At 36.8% G+C, this 20296-nt stretch overlaps 1 protein-coding gene across 1 annotated transcript in view; it reads left to right on the top strand.

The window, feature by feature from the left end:
* LOC138698311 (pancreatic lipase-related protein 2-like) overlaps window positions 1-17482 on the top strand; it is a 51002-nt gene extending 33520 nt beyond the window's left edge. The window contains exons 5-7 of the mRNA XM_069824134.1: window positions 6670-6876; window positions 16729-16888; window positions 17297-17482. Of these exons, the coding sequence (XP_069680235.1) occupies window positions 6670-6876; window positions 16729-16888; window positions 17297-17372 (443 nt within the window). The 3' untranslated portion in view covers window positions 17373-17482. The remainder of the gene's footprint in view (window positions 1-6669; window positions 6877-16728; window positions 16889-17296) is intronic.
* Window positions 17483-20296: the final 2814 nt, after the last annotated feature.

Here is a 20296-nt window from a genome sequence, read left to right as displayed (position 1 = left end):
CTTCCTCTTTTTCCCTTTGTCTTCTTTTTTTCTTTGTCTTCCTCTTTTCCCCTTTGTCTTCCTCTTTTTCCTTTGTCTTCCCCCTTTTCTCCTTGTCTTCCTCTTTTTTCCCTTTGTCTTCTTTTTCTCTTTGTCTTCCTCTTTTCCCCTTTGTCTTCTCCCTTTTCCCCTTTGTCTTCCCCTTTTCTCTTTGTCTTCCCCCTTTTCCCTTTGTCTTCCCCCTTTTCCCTTTGTCTTCCCCCTTTTCTCTTTGTCTTCACCTTTTCCCTTTGTCTTCCTCTTTTCCTCTTTGTCTTCCCCTTTATCCTTTGGCTTCCCCTTTTCCCCTTTGTCTTCCTCTTTTCTCCTTCGTCTTCCCCTTTTTCCTTTGTCTTCCCCCTTTTCTCTTTGTCTTCCCTTTTCCCCTTTATCTTCCCCTTTTCCCCTTTGTCTTCCCCTTTTCCCCTTTGTCTTCCCCTTTTCCTCTTTGCCTTCCCATTTTCCCTTTGTCTTCCTCTTTTTCCCTTTGCCTTCCTCTTTTTCCCTTTGCCTTCCTCTTTTTCCTTTGTATTCCCCTTTTCCCCTTTGTCTTCCTCTTTTCCCCTTTGTCTTCCCCTTTTTCCTTTGCCTTCCCCTTTTTCCTTTGCCTTCCCCTTGTCCTTTTGTCTTCCTCTTTTCCCCTTTGTCGTCCCCTTTTTCCTTTGTCTTCCCCTTTTCCCCTTTGTCTTCCCCTTTTTCCTTTTTCTTCCCCTTTGTCTTCCCCTTTTTCCTTTGCCTTCCCCCTTTTCCCTTTATCTTCCCCTTTTCCCTTTGTCTTCCTCTTTTCCCCTTTGTCTTCCCCTTTTTCCTTTGGATTCCCCTTTTCCTCTTTGCCTTCCCCTTTTCCCTTTGTCTTCCCCTTTTGCCTTTGTCTTTCTCTTTTCGCCTTTGTCTTCCCCTTTTCTCTTTGTCTTCCCCTTTTCTCTTTGTCTTCCCCTTTTCCTTTGTCTTTCCCTTTTCTTCTTTGCCTTCCCCTTTCCCCTTTTCCCTTTGTCTTCTCCTTTTGCCTTTGTCTTCCCCTTTTCCCCTTGTCTTCCCATTTTCCCTTTGTCTTCCCCCTTTCCCCTTTGTCTTCCCCTTTTCCCCTTTGTCTTCCCCTTTTCTCCTCTGTTTTCCCCCTTTTCCCTTTGTCTTTCCCTTTTCCCTTTGTCTTTCCCTTTTCCCTTTGTCTTTCCCTTTTCCCTTTGTCTTTCCCTTTTCCTTTTGTCTTCCCATTTTCCACATTGTCTTCCCCTTTTCTCCTTTGTCTTTCCCTTTTCCCTTTGTCTTTCTCTTTTCCCCTTTGTCTTCCCTCTTTTCTTTGCCTTCCCCCTTTTCTCCTTGTCTTCCTCTTTTTTCCCTTTGTCTTCTTTTTCTCTTTGTCTTCCTCTTTTCCCCTTTGTCTTCTCTCTTTTCCCCTTTGTCTTCCCCTTTTCTCTTTGTCTTCCCCCTTTTCCCTTTGTCTTCCCCCTTTTCCCTTTGTCTTCCCCCTTTTCTCTTTGTCTTCACCTTTTCCCTTTGTCTTCCTCTTTTCCTCTTTGTCTTCCCCTTTATCCTTTGGCTTCCCCTTTTCCCCTTTGTCTTCCTCTTTTCTCCTTCGTCTTCCCCTTTTTCCTTTGTCTTCCCCCTTTTCTCTTTGTCTTCCCTTTTCCCCTTTATCTTCCCCTTTTCCCCTTTGTCTTCCCCTTTTCCCCTTTGTATTCCCCTTTTCCTCTTTGCCTTCCCATTTTCCCTTTGTCTTCCTCTTTTTCCCTTTGCCTTCCTCTTTTTCCTTTGTATTCCCCTTTTCCCCTTTGTCTTCCTCTTTTCCCCTTTGTCTTCCCCTTTTTCCTTTGCCTTCCCCTTTTTCCTTTGCCTTCCCCTTGTCCTTTTGTCTTCCTCTTTTCCCCTTTGTCGTCCCCTTTTTCCTTTGTCTTCCCCTTTTCCCCTTTGTCTTCCCCTTTTTCCTTTTTCTTCCCCTTTGTCTTCCCCTTTTTCCTTTGCCTTCCCCCTTTTCCCTTTATCTTCCCCTTTTCCCTTTGTCTTCCTCTTTTCCCCTTTGTCTTCCCCTTTTTCCTTTGGATTCCCCTTTTCCTCTTTGCCTTCCCCTTTTCCCTTTGTCTTCCCCTTTTGCCTTTGTCTTTCTCTTTTCGCCTTTGTCTTCCCCTTTTCTCTTTGTCTTCCCCTTTTCCTTTGTCTTTCCCTTTTCTTCTTTGCCTTCCCCTTTCCCCTTTTCCCTTTGTCTTCTCCTTTTGCCTTTGTCTTCCCTTTTTCCCCTTGTCTTCCCATTTTCCCTTTGTCTTCCCCCTTTCCCCTTTGTCTTCCCCTTTTCCCCTTTGTCTTCCCCTTTTCTCCTCTGTTTTCCCCCTTTTCCCTTTGTCTTTCCCTTTTCCCTTTGTCTTTCCCTTTTCCCTTTGTCTTTCCCTTTTCCCTTTGTCTTTCCCTTTTCCTTTTGTCTTCCCATTTTCCCCATTGTCTTCCCCTTTTCTCCTTTGTCTTTCCCTTTTCCCTTTGTCTTTCTCTTTTCCCCTTTGTCTTCCCTCTTTTCTTTGCCTTCCCCCTTTTCTCTTTGTCTTCCCCTTTTCCCTTTGTCTTCCTCTTTTCCCCTTTGTCTCCCCCTTTTCTGTTTGACTTCCTCCTTTTCTCTTAATCCGTAAATGTGACAGGAACATTATGCAAAATAATTGTTGAAACTGAAGACTCTAATGTAAAGACTTTATAAAATAAATATAGGCTACATACATAGTGCTCTACCAAATGGTAGTATTTCACTGGAAACTCAGTGTTCTTCAATCCTTCCTACTCGTATTTTCTGCCTTCCTCTTAGTCTCCGTATATAATCCAATATATCTTAATGCGTCTATCATCTGATATCTCCTTCTGCCCCAAATTCTTCTCCCGTTCACTCTCAGCCAGTGACCCAACCAATTTCTTTTTCTTTTCCTGATCACTTTCAGCATTATTCTTTCTTCACCTACTCTTTCCAGCTCAGCTTCATTTCTTATTCTGTCTGTCACTTCACACGTTTCATTTTTCTCCATATCCATATTTCAAATCCTTCTTGTCATTTCTCTTCACTTCGCCGTAATGTCCATGTTTCTGCTCCATGCAATGCCACACTCCACTTCACTAGTTTATTCTTTAGTTCTTTTTCCAGAGGTCCGCAGGAGATACTCCTTTTTCTATTTAAAGCTTCCTTTGCCATTGCTGTCCTCCTTTTGACTTCCTGGCTGCAGTTCATGTTAGTACTTATAGTACACCCCAAGTATTTGAAGCTGTCTACTTGTTCTACTGCCTCATTTAGTATTTGCACGTTTATCTTCTTTACTTTTGCTCCTATGACCATACTATTCGTCTTATTTGCATTTATCTTCATCTCATACTGCTCACAGCTGTCATTTAGCTCCAGTAGCATATCCCTTAGTATCGTCTCCTCTTCTGCTAACAACGCCATACCATCAGCTAATATTATGCGCTTTATTCTTCTTCCTCCTACTATCACAACTCTCATGTTCTGAAAACAGTTCTTCACTAAATCCTGCATGTATATGTTGAACAGTGTAGATGATAAAGGGCATCCTTGTACTCCTCTATCTATTTCACTTCCTTCAAACATTTTTTTCTGATATCCTAACTTTGACTTGTTGATTTACTGCAAAACTTGACTTGTTGCATAGGTTATAAAATTACTGAACATCTTCCTCTCTTTCCAATCCAAACCTATTTTCTTCAGGATTCCCATCAGTATATTCCAATCCATTCTGTAAAAAGTGTTTTTCTATGTTCACAAATACTATATACGGGCTATTCCATCTCAAATCGAACGAAATGTCCACACCTGTGGAGTAACGGTCAGCGCGTCTGGCCGCGAAACCAGGTGGCCCGGGTTCGAATCCCGGTTGGGGCAAGTTACCTGGTTGAGGTTTTTTCCGGGGTTTTCCCTCAACCCAATATGAGCAAATGCTGGGTAACTTTCGGTGCTGGACCCCGGACTCATTTCACCGGCATTATCACCTTAATTTCATTCAGACGCTAAATAACCTGAGATGTTGATACAGCGTCGTAAAATAACCAAATAAAATAAAATAAATCGACCGAAATATAGAGAAAATTGACCTTATAATTTTTAAATACAATGAAACTTTTTCTGTCCGTAGACAACTGTAATACAATGCTTTGTGCAAAGTTTGAGGCATCATAGTGTTTAAATTAAAAAAAATATATGCACTATAAATACGCCCGCACAACCAGCCACAGGATCAGTTGCCTCAGGTACGCCGAGAAGAGTTTTGCGACCTCGGATATCACTCCACTGAAGATGTCTGCCGCAGTTGCAGACGAAACGTCTGGTAGAAAACCAACCAACAGACCACGGCCTCTCAGCCCGGAATATGAATCTAGATCTATAGACTCCAGCCGTGAAAGCCTACACTACTAAATTAAAAATATTTAAATTTATCGTAGCCTATTTTCATAAAATCAGCAAATTTAAACTGTTGTGGCTCCGAACCCTTTCACCCAATGATCAAAATCATGGGTTATTTTGATGGTGAAAAGTTAAAGTTTATATTGACATGTAAACAGTTTTTCTTACTTTTTATGAAAATGGAGAAATTTAGATTTTTCTTCATTAAGACGCCTTTGCCCACGAAAAAATATTTTTAAAATATATGGTTAGATTCCGCATTGAAAGTACAAATAAACACATATTTTTTACTGGCGCACCGTTGATAAGAAAGTATTGAAAATATCAAATAAATAAAATAAATAGTACGCGCGTGAACTAACCAGCTACTGTGAAGCGGGATCTAGCCGAGGGAAGCAAGGCCAGGAGACATAAACACGTGATGTTTCGTCTAGTAGCGCATAGCTGTGCTACCTTTATCACAGGTTTTCATAAACACAGGAGTAAAATGACGCCCAACGCTCGCTTATCTTCAGCTCTCGGCCAGTGCGAGCGGTACTGCGCCGTTCAAGTCTACGCGTATGAAAATAATCTATTTAATACCCTCGAAACTTATTGCCGTGATACTAAGCAAACAATGCCGAATCCCTCGTAATAATGCAAGTTTTTTTCTCAATTTTTTTTTTTTAATTTTTACAAATGGGCAAAAAGCCTAAAAGTAAGTAAAGTCAGATTATCTCTCTCTATATATACAATAGAAATAAGGATTACTTCTTATCATAACCTACCAAATATCAGCTTCAAAATGAGCTCTCGTTCAATGTTCTGCAGTAAATGGTTCCAGAGTTCTGAGCGCTGAGAGGCTTGTTTTTCTAAAATACGCTAAATTTGTCGCTCAACAATACGAAAACAGTTTGACTTTCGATAGTATATCTTTGCAAATGCACTGTTCTCAGCACCTTGTATAAATACTGTAGGGAGAAAATTAGGGTATAAAAAATTCGAGGTGTTTTACTGATCGATTTCATATGGAATAGCCCGTATACTTCTTTACTTTTCTCGAGGTATCTTTCGCCAATTGCACGTAATGATTATATGTACCGATATTTCAAAATGTGTCCGGGACAAAATTTACCAATAAGAAAGTTTAATAACTCGCGTAATAATGGAGATAGGAAAATGAAATTTGCGGCAAATGAAAGAGGGACATTTTAAGTTTTATGTGTGATGTTGGCAACATTTGGTCATTGTTGTTGACATAGCTGTAATTAAAATGGCGTTCACTGTGCAACAAAAAGTTCAATGCTGCTATTGGCTTACCGAATTCAAGTATCCGAAGATAGTGAGGAGAAGATTTAGACAACAGTGGCCTGAGAAGCAACCACCAGATAGGCACACAATAATAACTTGGCATAGAAAGCTTCTTGAGACCGGTTCTCTTGTAGAGAAAACACCACGCGGGAAGAAAGTGACAGAAGCGCAACTCGACAGAATTCAGCAAGCTTTCCAACGGAGCCCGTGTAAGTCTGTTCGCCGTGCCAGCAGGGAACTTGCAATTCCAAAGTCAACTATTCACGATGTTCTGCACAAGAGGTTACGTCTGGTCGAAGTGGACCTATAGCATGGCCTCCCAGATCCCCAGACCTAACCCCACTGGACTTCTTTTTTTGGGGATACATAAAAGATATTGTGTAGAAGACTGTAGTGGCAGATTTGGAGGATCTGCGTCGGAGAATTGTCGCTGCTTGTGCAACTGCCACTCCAGAGATGTTACGAAACACATGGCAAGAACTTGAATATCGCCTGGACATCTGTCGTGCTACAAGAGGTGCACACATAGACGTTTATTAGTGGTCATTCGAAACTTTGGAAGTCCCTTTGTCAATTCCCGCAAACAGCATTTTCATCCATCAATTATTTGGTGAGTTATTAAACTTTCTTATTGGTAAATTTTTTCCCGGACACCCTGTATAATGGAATAAAAATTATCTTGTGTAATAATAATTATTTATGGGAAAATGTATGTATAAAGGAGCATAATGTTTGTGAACTTTTCCATTCATACTCATATTATGCTAGGAATTCGTCCCTTGAAAGGACCGTCATTGAGCATTTCTATTCAGCATCACTTTCCATAGCTACATCCTTAAGGAATTAGATAATTTACACATTCTCGAACTTTTTAATAACGAAGTAATGAAGGTTGCCATCGTCATATTCTGTAACATAGCCTGTTATATCCGAATTCTGATACAAACATATTTACTTTGTTTTCTTGTTCTCCCTAGCTCTGGAGCCACCTGGTCTTTGGTATAACATCAAATTCCTCATGCCTTTAACAAAAAAGAGTGCCAGTATGGTCTCTGTTTACCATACTGATAGAGGGAACTTTGGTACAGATGTTGACTGCGGCTTAATCGATATCCATTTCAACGAGGATGGCAAGAGATTTCAACCTGGATGTCCCTTTACCCTTTTACCATTATCGTTTTGCAGTAAGTAGTCTGTGGAAGAATCAGATTATAGTTACATAATAACTACAGAAGGAACAACTCCTTTGTAGAAAAGATATCAGCATAACCATGACGCGAGTTAGGATACATGACATCAGGAAATAAAGTATCGTTTCAGTAACAGTATTGAAGTGTCTTTTTAAGTGATCAGAGTGGTAGTTAGGCCTACCGAATGAAGTTAAGACTTGGAATTTTAATTTCACTAATAGTTGGTAGGTAGACTGTGAAAGGGAACCTCTCACTCCAAATAACATACCTTTGTTGAGCCACTGATTAAGAGGTATGTTATATTTAGAAGAGAGAAAAGGTAGGCATGGTTAATATATTTCTTTTTTTCTTTGTTGACGTCGTCCACTTGTGAGAGGTTTCTCTCAAAGTGGATGGTTAGTTCTAATACCATGGCCTTATCCTTAACCCTGTCGGTGGCTATGATGTCCGCGCGCCTGTTGGAATCTGCTGCCGAAATGTAATGAACCTCTTCATGAACCTCCTAACCAAGGTGTTTAGAACTTAGACTCTATGAGTCTGTTGTTTCGTAGTAGCTCATTTTTCCTGCAGAATCCCAATACCAATATATTTCAGAATGTTCACGAATTTAGGCTTATACCTTTTCAGCAGCATTGATTACTGCAAAAGATGTTTTCGGCATGCCATCCTTCCGTTTGACCCTCAGTCTGTGAACAGCGACTTCTCCTGAACTCTTGAACGGAATTTGCTTTCAGGATTTTTACGATTTACGAGTCAGTCATTACGATTTGAAGCACGTGAATCGAAAATTTAGTGCAAAATTAAGGAATGTATATATGCAGTTAAAAATTCTTATGGGAATGTGGTCCAAATTAAAGCCAAAAGTTATTTCATGTTATGTTGTATTATACCAGGTCATCATTTTGTTTTTACTAACATTTTTAATATAAACCTGGCTATACCTTCGGGTTAATGATTATGAACTGGAAACACTGTATGTTACCCCCTTCCACGAACGGAGTTTGATGTTGCTAGTGTAAAATAGAAACAAATCACTTTACTAGGTATAGGAGTGAAGAAAAGTACTGCATCCATTTACATAACCTAGGAACTGTTACGATTTTGATTTTGATAATTTTCTTTAGGTTTTTATTTAATCAAAATACAGTACAGTATTAACAATAAGTGTTTTTACTCACTGACTGAACTATCCAGGCGGACGTATTCATTATGCACTGTAGCCTATAGTATACTCTCTACAGCACATTAGCATACAATAAGGAGAGTGCATTAAAATTGAAAAATAATAAAAATCTGAATATTTAAACAAATTGTTGAAAATGGTGGCACAAGCTTCAGTTCTGTTGTGTACATATTATCGAAAACGTTTTTAAGCATATCTTCTGAAATTGAATGTAGGCCTATTGTTTCTTGAATGTAATTCTTTAATTCTTCTATTGTAGGATGTTTAACAAACAACTTTTTACAGTAACCGCAAAAGAAGTAATGCAAAGCACTCAAATCAGTCGACATGGGGGAAGCATAATCCTGTGGCACTTGAAATAATTCTGTACCTACTTTATAACAGAGTACCTTACTTACGTATTGTAAATTCAATCTTCACTTCTGCCCGATTCGCACAGATAAATTTATTTAGAATGCTACCTACTGTCCATCCAAGTAGTTATGTCGCAGGGACATAGTAAGGGGGAATTTCACGTGACAGTTACTTAATGAGGCCCTTTTATTTAAATTATTTTAAACAGTTGTATAATATTACGTAGACGTCTAATTCCTAACAGCAAACGTTTTCAGAAAAGAGCTAAGACAGCCCAGCCACTAGCCTTTACAGAGGGACCAGCAGAAATGGGTGGGGGAAACCAGGATACGACGTAACCAAACGGACGCACAGTACCTGTGCAAAAATACGATTCAATAATGAATGCTCTTTCTTTACTAGAAAATGCGAATCCACATTTCTGGAATGTACTATATTCACTCAGTACTGTTTACTATGTCCGCAAGACGACTTTGACTGCATACGCGGTCTTGGTTCTTGAGGACAGGTATAGTTTGACAACTTCAAGTGAAACCCCGTAAAACACGCCAACTTCTGGAATCTCTCTCTTTCATTCTTCTCTCTCCCTCGCTCCTCGTCATTCAGTCACCAATCACCACGTAAATATCTGAGAGGGTGTGTGTGGGCATCGCGACCAATAGAAGAACCACTCTCCAGTATTACCACAATAACGGATTCTTTTCTTTTGCCTTGACTGTCGGCTAGGAAGGTTCCATTATGCTAGCATTGCAGGCAACTAGTCAACCTTTTAATGCTTTTGTTAGCAGGTTTGACATACTGTGAGTGGACCTGCAAGTACATAGTACATAGTGCTCGCTCTCTTCCCCCCGTGCTTTCTCACTTGCTCCTCCCCAAGGCAGCCAGCGCTCACGTAGTAACTCGGTTAGGGTTTCCGTGCGATGTGTCGATCTAGAGAAGTTTACTAGTGGAAGGGGTGGGAGTGAAGCACATTAAAAAACTCAGGTACAATAAAAATTGAAGTAAAAATAAAATGATGCCTCTGTACAAAATAAACTGGGGAATAAAATGTCAATATGGTAGCGAAGAAAATCAGTTTTATAGGAAAAATTTATTATTATTGTTATTATTATTATTATTATTATTATATCATCATCACCATCATCATCATCATTATATACTACATATAATTACTTTCAATTTTAATTGCGAATTTTGTCGAAGAAACATTGAGTAAAGAAACTTAATGTCTGTTATTGGTTTTTGTTAAGTCCCCTCGTTTCTTACGATCTTGGGACAGTAGTACATACAGGGGGTTCCGTAAGGTCATTAATTTCAAGGAGTTATTCTTTGAGATATTTAAAATAAAGTGTAATGCAGTACAAAAATTTTGCTCGTTTTCGCTTAATTTTCGAGGTGAAAAGCCCTTCAAATGTGCAGAAATTTCATCCGAACAAATGTAACAATACGAAATTACTTTTTGCAGAACGAAATGTCACATGGAAGTCCGTAGTGTGATCCAGATTTTATGACTGAAGGGTACTTCACCAGCAGAAATTCATCGGCAAATTGTTGAGTTGTACGGTGTGAATGTCTCGTCGCGGACACAGGTATGGTGCTTCTGGTGGGAGGTACTGAACCGACCTTCCTACAGCCTCTGCCTGGAACCCAGTGAGTCCCAGCTCTTCGGGCCATTGAATAAAGTGTTTGGACAAACATAGATGCTGGCATAGAAGAAATCTGCATCAATTCCCTGAAACCACGTCATGACTGCCTGCTGAAAGGCCATATCGGTGTTGAATCACCACCCAGGTGCTTCTTCAACGGTCGAAAAAGATAGAAATCACTGGGTATCAAGTCGGAGCTGTAGGGCAGATGGTTCAGTATCTCTCACTGGAAGCACCAAACCCATACCTGTTTTCGTGTCACGACATTCGCACCGTACACCTCAACAATTTCGCAATGAATTTCTGCTGGTGAGGTGTCCTTCAGACACGCTACGCACTTCCACGTTTCACAATGTTTCCTTGTTCGGAGCCATCTTACAACTGATATTGCTAGTGTCTGACACAACACAGGTTATACGTCATTTGAGGGCTGCATGATAAACAACGAGTTAGAAGTAAGAATATAGAGTGGCGATCGCGCCGCCATCTTTGAAATTTTTGAACCTATATCCGCCATGTATTAACTGGTCAACAAGTGAGCGTGGTTCCTATAGAACAACCATGGGGAAAAATGGCTCCGAAGGGCCACTGCACTCAAAGCCGCCTTACCTCACTCCACCGACCCTCTCCTCCGCCTGGTGCTTCTCTAGACACGCTTCATTCAGTGGGGGGTATGGCTTCGATCTCAGGACGTCAGTTTCAGGAAGAGTGGCAGAAAGAATTTTTTGTTACTTACAAAAAGAAGAAAGTCTGTTGCTTAATATGTAGGTTTAAAATTGCGCATATAAAACGCTTCAATATTAAACGCCACTTTGATCGGAAGCATAAAGCGGACTTCGGTGATCTTACAAGTATTTATTTACAATTTTAAAAGCTATTTTCGTGATATTTGTAAAAAGATACAAAACAAGATATGCTTATGGTATTTTCAGGATTTAGATACTTATTATTTTATTAAGTATCTGGAACTAAACTTATTTAAAACTTTGATTGCCTATGAGGCCTCCTTGATGCGTTCCCTTTCCAAGAAAGACTTTCAGAATTAACTGCAATGGACATGGAGATGTGTCTGTTCAATAATCCATTTGTATTCGATGTTACCCAAGCATCAGAGCCACTATAGAGATGCAAAAGAGCACGCCACTAAAGTGTTTAGGAAAAAATGGATTAGATCTCTTTAAATACCTACCAGAGGAGCAACTCCCTAATCTGCGCACATTTGCAATGCGTATGGTATCTATGTTTGGCTCAACTTACTGTTGTGAGCTGTTTTTCTTTTCAAAATGAATATGACCAAAAGTATTTCAAGGTCTAGGATCACGGACATGCATTTAGGTTCAGTATTACGGTTGAGTTGTTCTATTTTAGAGCCAAATATATCCTTTTTAGTTAATAACAAGAAATTTCGAGGGCCATCAACAACAAAAAATGAAAACCAGTAGTATAGGCCTACAGTAGTATTTCGTTTCATTCATATCTCATATATTTTGTTTAATATATTTTAAAGTTAAATGACAGTGGAGCTTAGTTAGTATTTATAAAAGAAACAATTGATTTTGTTGATCATTATATTGTGTTTAATATGTTTTCAAGTTAAATGACAATGGGGCTTAGTTACTTTATTGGTTTTAAAAAGAAACAATTGATTATGTTGATTACTATATTGTTTAATATATTGTACAGTTAAATGACAATGGAGCTTTGCTTTTTTCTTTATTGTTTTTAAAAAGAAACAATTTATTATGTCGATCACAAGGCAGTTCAAGAATTTTTCGTGCACATGATAAAGGAATAGTTTTTACAATTGAAGAATATATAATTTGCCTAATGACAGTAGGTGGCTGTAATAATTATTGTATGACACATGTACTTCATATAAACAAATGACCGTAAAGATTTTGAAACAAGAAATAAGAGCGGAGAAATTACTGATGCGCAAGGTGTGTCGAATCAACCACTGCACTTGACTTAACAAAACAACTGCCTTACCCCTCGCCTGTCAACGAATGTGGGGTGAGTAGGAACTTTCCCTCTCTACTTTGCTGATAGTCCCCATAGCTGCTCTAGAATAATAGTGAAAGTGACTGTATAGAATATGTTGCATCTTGTAAATCTTATTTTATATCGCATTAACCCATATGTTCCAATTTACTAACATTTCTTTATTTTAACAGCTGTCAGAAAACCCATGCAGCAACAGTTTATTCCAAACATCTTACGTTAACATTGAAGCTGAAAGATGTGGGTACAGGTGGGCGTGGTTCCTATAGCACGAGGCTGAAAGGGCTGTATATAACGTGTTGCACCTTGTGAATCTTATTTTATATTGCACTAACTGATATATCCCATTTTTACCACTGGGAAGGAAACCCACGCAACATTTCATTCCATACATCTTATATTGACATTGGAGCTTTAAGATGTGGAACGAGTACAGAAGTGGGCGTAGTTCCTATAGAATGAGACGGAAAGGGTAGTCCAGGATAGTTGTATCTTGTGAATCTTATTTTATATCGCAATAACTCGTATTATCCCATTTTTACTAACACTTCTTTATTTTTAATAGTCGTCAGTAAATCCATGCAGCAACATTTTATTCCATATACATCTTAGCTAACTGGAGTTGACATGTTTTCTTCTCTTCGAGTGCAATGAATCGTCGATAGAGTGAAACTTAAGCAATGAGCATATTCAAATGTCTAAATACACATTATTTTTTTGTAAATTAGTAATAATGATATTATTGAAATGCAGGCGAGATCGAACACGTTTTTAGTGGAAGACACGTAAGCTTCAGTTTCATCGGACAGACATAGGCTACTTGAAGTCATATTCATGCCAGTATGTTATACAGACCTGAATTCTGGTGGCTGGTGATGTTCTGCTGAATTTTCCTGTGCCACAGAAGAGAAAGCTTCTTCGGTGGAGGCCTAGAAGTCTCTATTCTTTTTAAAAGAGATGGAAAATCGAATTTGGTTGGTATTGCATTGGGCAACAAACGTCTCCTCTCGTTTACAAAATACATGTATTTAGAATCGAAATGTGCACAATACAAAACACTATGTATTGTGAAAAACCATTTCTCTATCTTCATTTGTGAAACCCACTGCTTAGTTAACAAATCATTTTTCAGTGGGAATCTGTATAAACAATGAACATGTTACAGAATCTTTCTATCAATAACTGTTATTATATGTATAATAATACCAAATTATGGTGGACTACTGACTTAAAATATGACATATTCTTTGTTTTATCGCTCGGTTGCTACAGTTATAAGCAGAACACAGAAAAGGCATCTAAATTTACGAGATTTAAAAATCTCCACGTGCTTATACGTCTCCTTCTGCTGAAGCGAGCTAACCAGCTAAAACATGGCGACGAGTAGTTCAAGCTAGTACCACTAAGAGCGCTGATACAGACATGAACGCACTTTGTATTCTTATTTCTAGCTCGTTGCTGATAAAGCTGTGATCTTCTGCTGCTATCCTGGTGGAATATTTGAACAAAAGGAGGAATATGTCATCCGACAGAGCACTTGTTACCTTACTTTTTGAATGACTGTCGTACATATTTATTTATTTACTTATTTATTTAAATTTAAATATACAGAATAAAGAATTACAAACAAACAAGAGAAATAGAAATACAATAATACAAACTATATAAAACAGGAGATACAGTAGTATTAACAAAATTTGAGACCGAATGAGCAGCGCTCGTGTTCGGTCGCAGTTCAGATATAATATTAATAGGCCTATATGAGAATATAAAACAAAATAAAATAGAAAATATAATTTAAATTACAGTTACAGAAATTATATAATACAATATTAACATAAGAGAAATATAGAAACAAAAATAAGTAAAGTAAAATAGGAACTAAAATTTAAATTACAGCGGCAATGGAATTATATAATATAATATTAACACTAGAGAAGAATAATATCGCACGTGAAAAGTAGGACTATATATGTATGTATTTCAAAATTATAGAATACAAATATAATATAGGTTGATTAATTCATACACATAGGCTATAAATTTATTTAATCAAATTGAAGATATTAAAACGTTTCTAATGTTCTTGTTATATGTTAGTGGGTTACATGTTAGAAGTTCTGGGTGTAATTTAGTTAAAGCACTGTACAACCGAGGGCCAAAATTAATGCTATGCTTTAGACCAGCAAATGTGAGACATTTAGGTTCTACTAATGTTGAATTAATATTTCGTCTTGTGTCATAATTATGTGTCTGTAATACAAACTTATTACGATTTTTATGATAAAATTTTAACAGCGTATACTTATAAATTTGTTCAATATTAAATGCATTAAATTCAGAATAAATTAATTTAGTTGGATAATCGAAACGTTTCTTCAAACAAATTTTAATTATTCGTTTTTGTAGTAAATTTAACAGACTGAGATTAATTTTTGTACTTCCACCCCAAACAATTATACCATATTGAATGATAGACTGAATAATGGCCAAATAAACATTTCGTAGAACTCTAATGGGTAAGTAGCATCGAAGATTAACGAATTTATAAATTGTTTTACGAAGCCTCTTGCAAAGATAAGTAATGTGATGAGGCCATTTTAAATTCTGATCAATAATGATACCCAGATATTTGACATATACGTGGCTTCTTTCAATGGTGGACATTTACAACTTTTGGGATCTAAACAATTTTCACTGTGTATTATTAGTCTATATTCATAGCTAAATTTTAAATTTTGAACACTGGCAGCTGTTAACGAAAAAGGAACTAAAGTTGATTTAGATATATTTAAAGAAAGGAAGTTGGAGTTGAACCATTTTTTAACAATATTAGCACCTATATTAGCATTTCTATATGCTTCTTGCCAAGAAAAACCACTGAAAATAACTATTGTATCATCAGCATATGGATATATAGATCCATTAAATTTTTCTAAATTTATATTTAGCAGATCATTAACATATATTAGAAATAAAATAGGTCCCAAAATTATTCCTTGCGGTACAAAATATGATTGGAATAATTTTAAAACTATACCTCTAACTCCAATAGTATGTAGTTTGTCCAAAAGTAAATTATGATTGATAGTGTCAAAAGCTTTCCGTAGATCCAAGAAAATACCCAAACATTTGTTTCCGATATCTAGTTCATTGATAATTTTTCCAGTAACATTAATAAGAGCATCATCAGTAGAAATATTATTGCGGAAACCAAACTGATTTTTAGAGAGGATTTTTTTCCAGTAACATTAATAAGAGCGTCATCAGTAGAAATATTATTGCGGAAACCAAACTGATTTTTAGAGAGGATTTTATGTTTTTCTAAATAATTTATTAATCTGTTCTTTAAACATTTTTCAAGCAATTTGGAAAATGTTGGAAGTAAAGATATAGGTCTATAGTTATTTAAATTATTTTATCTCCAGATTTGTATATTGGAATTATTATGGCACATTTCAAAACATCTGGGAATATACCTTGCACAAAACATAAGTTAAAAATATGAACCATGGGTTTTGATATATATATATATATATATATATATATATATATATAATATGTATTTGATAATAATTTTGAAAGCATTATTCTTAATTCCATCTATACCAGGAGCAACATTATTTTTTAATTTCTTAACCAAAATAATAATTTCATCTTCAGTTACAGGGAAAAGAAACATGGAGGAAGCCAAATGTCCATCTTGTGTCTCATTTTGTAGAGAAGAGTTAAAATTTGACGTATTAATACTAGAAGTAACTTTGTGTCCTATCTCTGAAAAATAACTATTAAATTCGTTTGCAATCTCTTTTCTGCAATTTAATATTTCACCCTTATCGTTTTTTAACTCCTTGATTGGCGATTTATTTTGTACATTTACATCTGTAGCTTCATTTATAACTTGCCAGAATTTTTTAGGTTAATTTTTGTAGCTATCAAATTTGGATTCATAATAATTAATTTTCGTTTTTCGAATGATAAGAGTTAACATATTTCTATATGCTCTGTAGTAATTTGTTAGTTGTACGTTACTTGGATGCTTTTTAACTTTTAAAGCAAGTTTGTCTCTTGTACGAATAGAATTAATAATGCCGGCCGTGATCCAGGGTTTTATTTTCTTGGATTTATTAGAAATTTTCTGATTACTGTTTATAATAGTATTTTTATCTATATACTTTATGATTAAATTGTAGAAAATTTGAAAACAGTCATTGGCATCATTACAATTATAGACCGATTCCCAGGTTTCTTTCAGAAAATCTGTAATCAAATCAGGATAATTAATTTGTTGCATATTTTGTGATGAGAGCGTAACAGACGGCCTGGAATTGAATTCATTGTTAGACATTTTTAATAAACTAAAAACAATATAATGATCGGTAATAGCACTAGATAGAACGCCAGGTATGAAGCTCCAATTATTTTGAGTTTTTAGAAATATATGGTCGATGCATGTGCCAGAAATTATTGAAGGCCTAGTGATGGCATATGATATATTATAATGGTAGAACCAAGTAAAACAAGAATTTCACTGCTTTTCTGTACAATGAACATAGAAAACTGAACTCATAGTATTGCCCAAAGTTCGATAATAAAATTAACCACAGAGAATACAAAGTTTATGGAGGCAGAAATGAAAGATATTCTGTTTATTGCCTACAGAGAAAAACGCTTGCAGCCATATGAGATCTTGTGGATATTTCGCTGAAGCAATCGTCAACCCCACGTTCAAGGCACGCCGCTGTGACAGTTACGATAATTTTAAGAAAGGAAAATGCAATGAAAATCATGAGATTACTCTTGGAATGAATTATGAACCAACGTAAGTATATGCAAATCTAACTTTCAAGTAAATCTCCCTGTGAAGCAGATTTGAATAAATTGTTCTGGGGCTGGGTATCGATTTCGGGATCTTTGGCTTAATGCACCAATGCTCTACCGGCTGAGCTACCCAGAAACTTCACCCGACACCATCTCAATTTTTCCCTTTTTATCCACATTACTCGAGTGGGCTGACACGACAGAAACCCACATTGAGTGCACACAAACTCTGTGTGACTTGAAATTATGGTTTCTGTTAAAGTACCTGCACTAACACAATTTGTGAGCACAAGAAAATATCAATTAAACTTCATCACTATATAGTAAATTTTTGCTTTTGGTGGTATCAAAGGAGAAGAAGAAGAGAAAAGAGATCATGATGTACTTTACACTTGATGTACTGTTTTAGAGACGCTGGAAAGTACTACTTGGTAACGAATGCTGCACCGCCATACGGCAAAGGAGAGGATGGTTCACATCCCTGAAGTCATGAGACTCTAATGGCAGGCATCATTTTATTGCAGTCTTTACAAGTGTAAAAACGTATAATTGTGTTACCGATATCAAATAAATAAATAAATGTTGCACAAATATATGCCATGTGTTTTTAAAACATAACATAAGGCAGACTTGGCTAATTTCGCAGTACGCCTAATTTCGCAGTATCTCATATATTAATTGAAGCGTGCATTTCCAGTACGTTGTAAGTGCCAATTTGTAAAGTTCACAAGGAGCAAAAATAGCTTTATACAGTACATATAACGTTGTAACTTGCACAACCTGAAAGTGCACTACTTTATTTGGAGCAGCACTTCCTTCATAACCTTTCGTAATATTGTCAAACAGGGCATCTACAACTGATATATGTGAAAAAATAGATTCTCCCGGTTTCGGCACTTACAACGTTATGGAAATGCACGCTTCAATTAGTTATGGAGTTGTTCATTTAAGCTTACAAAAAATACGGATAAATTTCAAAACCTTCGGGGATATTTCATGCAGGAACATCCCATTGTAACGCATTCTTACGAAAGTTACATAACTATCTGCTTTAGTAGTGTGTGTTTTCTGAGATAGCGTGAGTGAATTTGCAGTGTTATGTTTCTGGACATTATATCGTCCAGATTTTCAGGACTGTATCACACTATGATTGATGAATTCTCCACATTCTTATGATTAATTTGAACCCTTACTTGTTGTTTTGTCTAATATAGTTTGTTCGTAATATGCTTTTGCCGGTACTCAATTTCTTAACTAGTTTCCGCTAGTTGCCGGCAGAGCAGTTCGAGTGGCACACAGATTCTAACTTCCTTTAAAAAGCGCTATGGGCTATGGCTACCATAGAGCAGCAGCCTCAACTCGTTCGAATTTGAACGATTTTTTTTATGATGTGCTAGGAAGTGTGTATGAAAAAGCAGAACTGAAAACCAAGCCTAATCTCATTTGGAATTAGATGAAACAGGATTTTCATTGGTTACCAAACCTAACAAAAATTGTGTCCCTAAAAGAAGCAAAGTCTGTCCACCTTCAAAGAATGGCAGAGAAAGGAGGAGGAACAATTGTCTTGCTAGAGGAAGCAGATTCGGATTAGCCTAAATAGTTCCCATAATGATTTTCCTATCTTTGGCATAATGTTTAATGCTGATATGTGTTAGATAAATTTATTAATTTACAATTAATATGCAAGCCTATTCCTGTTATTAGTGTTAATAATTGAAGCTCAGTTGCTCTACATTTATTGCCTAGTTTGTTAATGTGTGTTCAGTTCATGTGTGTAAATAAGTACTGATGTTTAGATTACAGTCGACCTGGTTGGCAAGTTGGTATAGTGGTGGCCTCCTATGCCCAAGGTTGCGGGTTCGATTCCGGGCCAGGTCGATGGCATTTAAATGTGCGTAAATGCGACAGGCTCATGTCAGTAGATTTACTGGCATGTAAAAGAACTCCTGCGGGACAAAATTCCGGCACATCCGGCGACGCTGATATAACCTCTGCAGTTGCGAGTGTCGTTAAATAAAACATAACATTTTAACATTTAGATTACATTAAAACATGTTTTGAACTAAAAAGAGTATTTTTGAAAATTACACAAGTGTTACTGTGAAATTACCCGAGCAGTACTGCGAAGCTACAAGAGTTCCTGAAACACACACATATTATCTCATGTTTTAGAAGGAGCTATTTCCCTGTCGAAATTTTTAAACCAACTAATAAAATGATGTCTAGTGATTAACTGCCGCATGAAGGAAGCATTTTTGGGTATAACTACAGATAGAAAACCTTGATACTGCGAAATTAGCCGAGTTTTCCTTATCTATAACATTCACATTATATATATATATATATATATATATATATATATATATATATATATATACTGAGTGGAAATGATATAATCATACACAATGAAAGAAGGGATAGATTACATGAAAATAAACATAAAATCTATTATACGTAGTGTGATTAAGTGCATGGTTAATTAAATAATTGCATCGAAACTTGAAACTCGCTGGCACCCAAGATTCCACATGGAGGCAATGAAGTCAGATGTAAACAAAAGGTTACGTACTGAAATATCAAGCAACTGCCTCGACCCAGGTTTTTCTCGACCAAATTTAAAATCTCTTCTTCCCTCTCATCAATGTAAACAAGTCATTGTCGACCCCGAATGCGAAAGTTTGGAACTGAAATTCGGAAGACTCAAACATTCATTTCCATTGGATATTCTCGTTATACTGGGACAAGACAACCTGACTACGAATTAGGTATCCCCTATCTGTCCTTTCTATCGAAATACGAAAAAAGGGAAAACATAAATTCTTTTCACTATTAGAATTTAGAGAAATCAAGATCCTATGGGCTATTCCACATGAAATCGATCAGTGAAAAACCTCGCATTTTTTATACTCTAATTTTTTCCCCACTTATACAAGGTGCTGAGGGGAGTGCATTTTCAAAAATATACTATCGAAAGTCAAACGGTTTTCGTATTATTGAGCGACAAATTTAGCGTATTTTATAAAAACAAGCCTCTTTCAGCTCTCAGAACTCTGGAACCATTTACTGCAGAATATTGAACGAGAGCTTATTTTGAAGTTGACATTTGGTAGGTTATGTTAAGAAGTAATCCTTATTTTTATTGTACACAGAGAGACAGATAATCTGATTTTACTTGCTTTTAGGCTTTTTGGCCATTTGTAAAAATGTAAAAAAAATATTGAGAAAAAACCTTCCATTATTAAGAGGGATTCGGCATTGTTTGCTTAGTGGAACGGCAATAAGTTTCGAGGGTATTAAATAGATTATTTTCACACGCCTAGGCTTGAACGGCGCAGTACCGCACGCACTGGCCGAGAGGTGAAGATAAGGGAACGTTGGGCGTCATTTTACTCCTGTGTTTATGAAAACT

This window comes from Periplaneta americana, chromosome 4 (assembly GCF_040183065.1).
Source record: "Periplaneta americana isolate PAMFEO1 chromosome 4, P.americana_PAMFEO1_priV1, whole genome shotgun sequence".
NCBI lineage: Eukaryota > Metazoa > Arthropoda > Insecta > Blattodea > Blattidae > Periplaneta > Periplaneta americana.
This window is presented reverse-complemented; position numbering and strand designations above follow the sequence as displayed.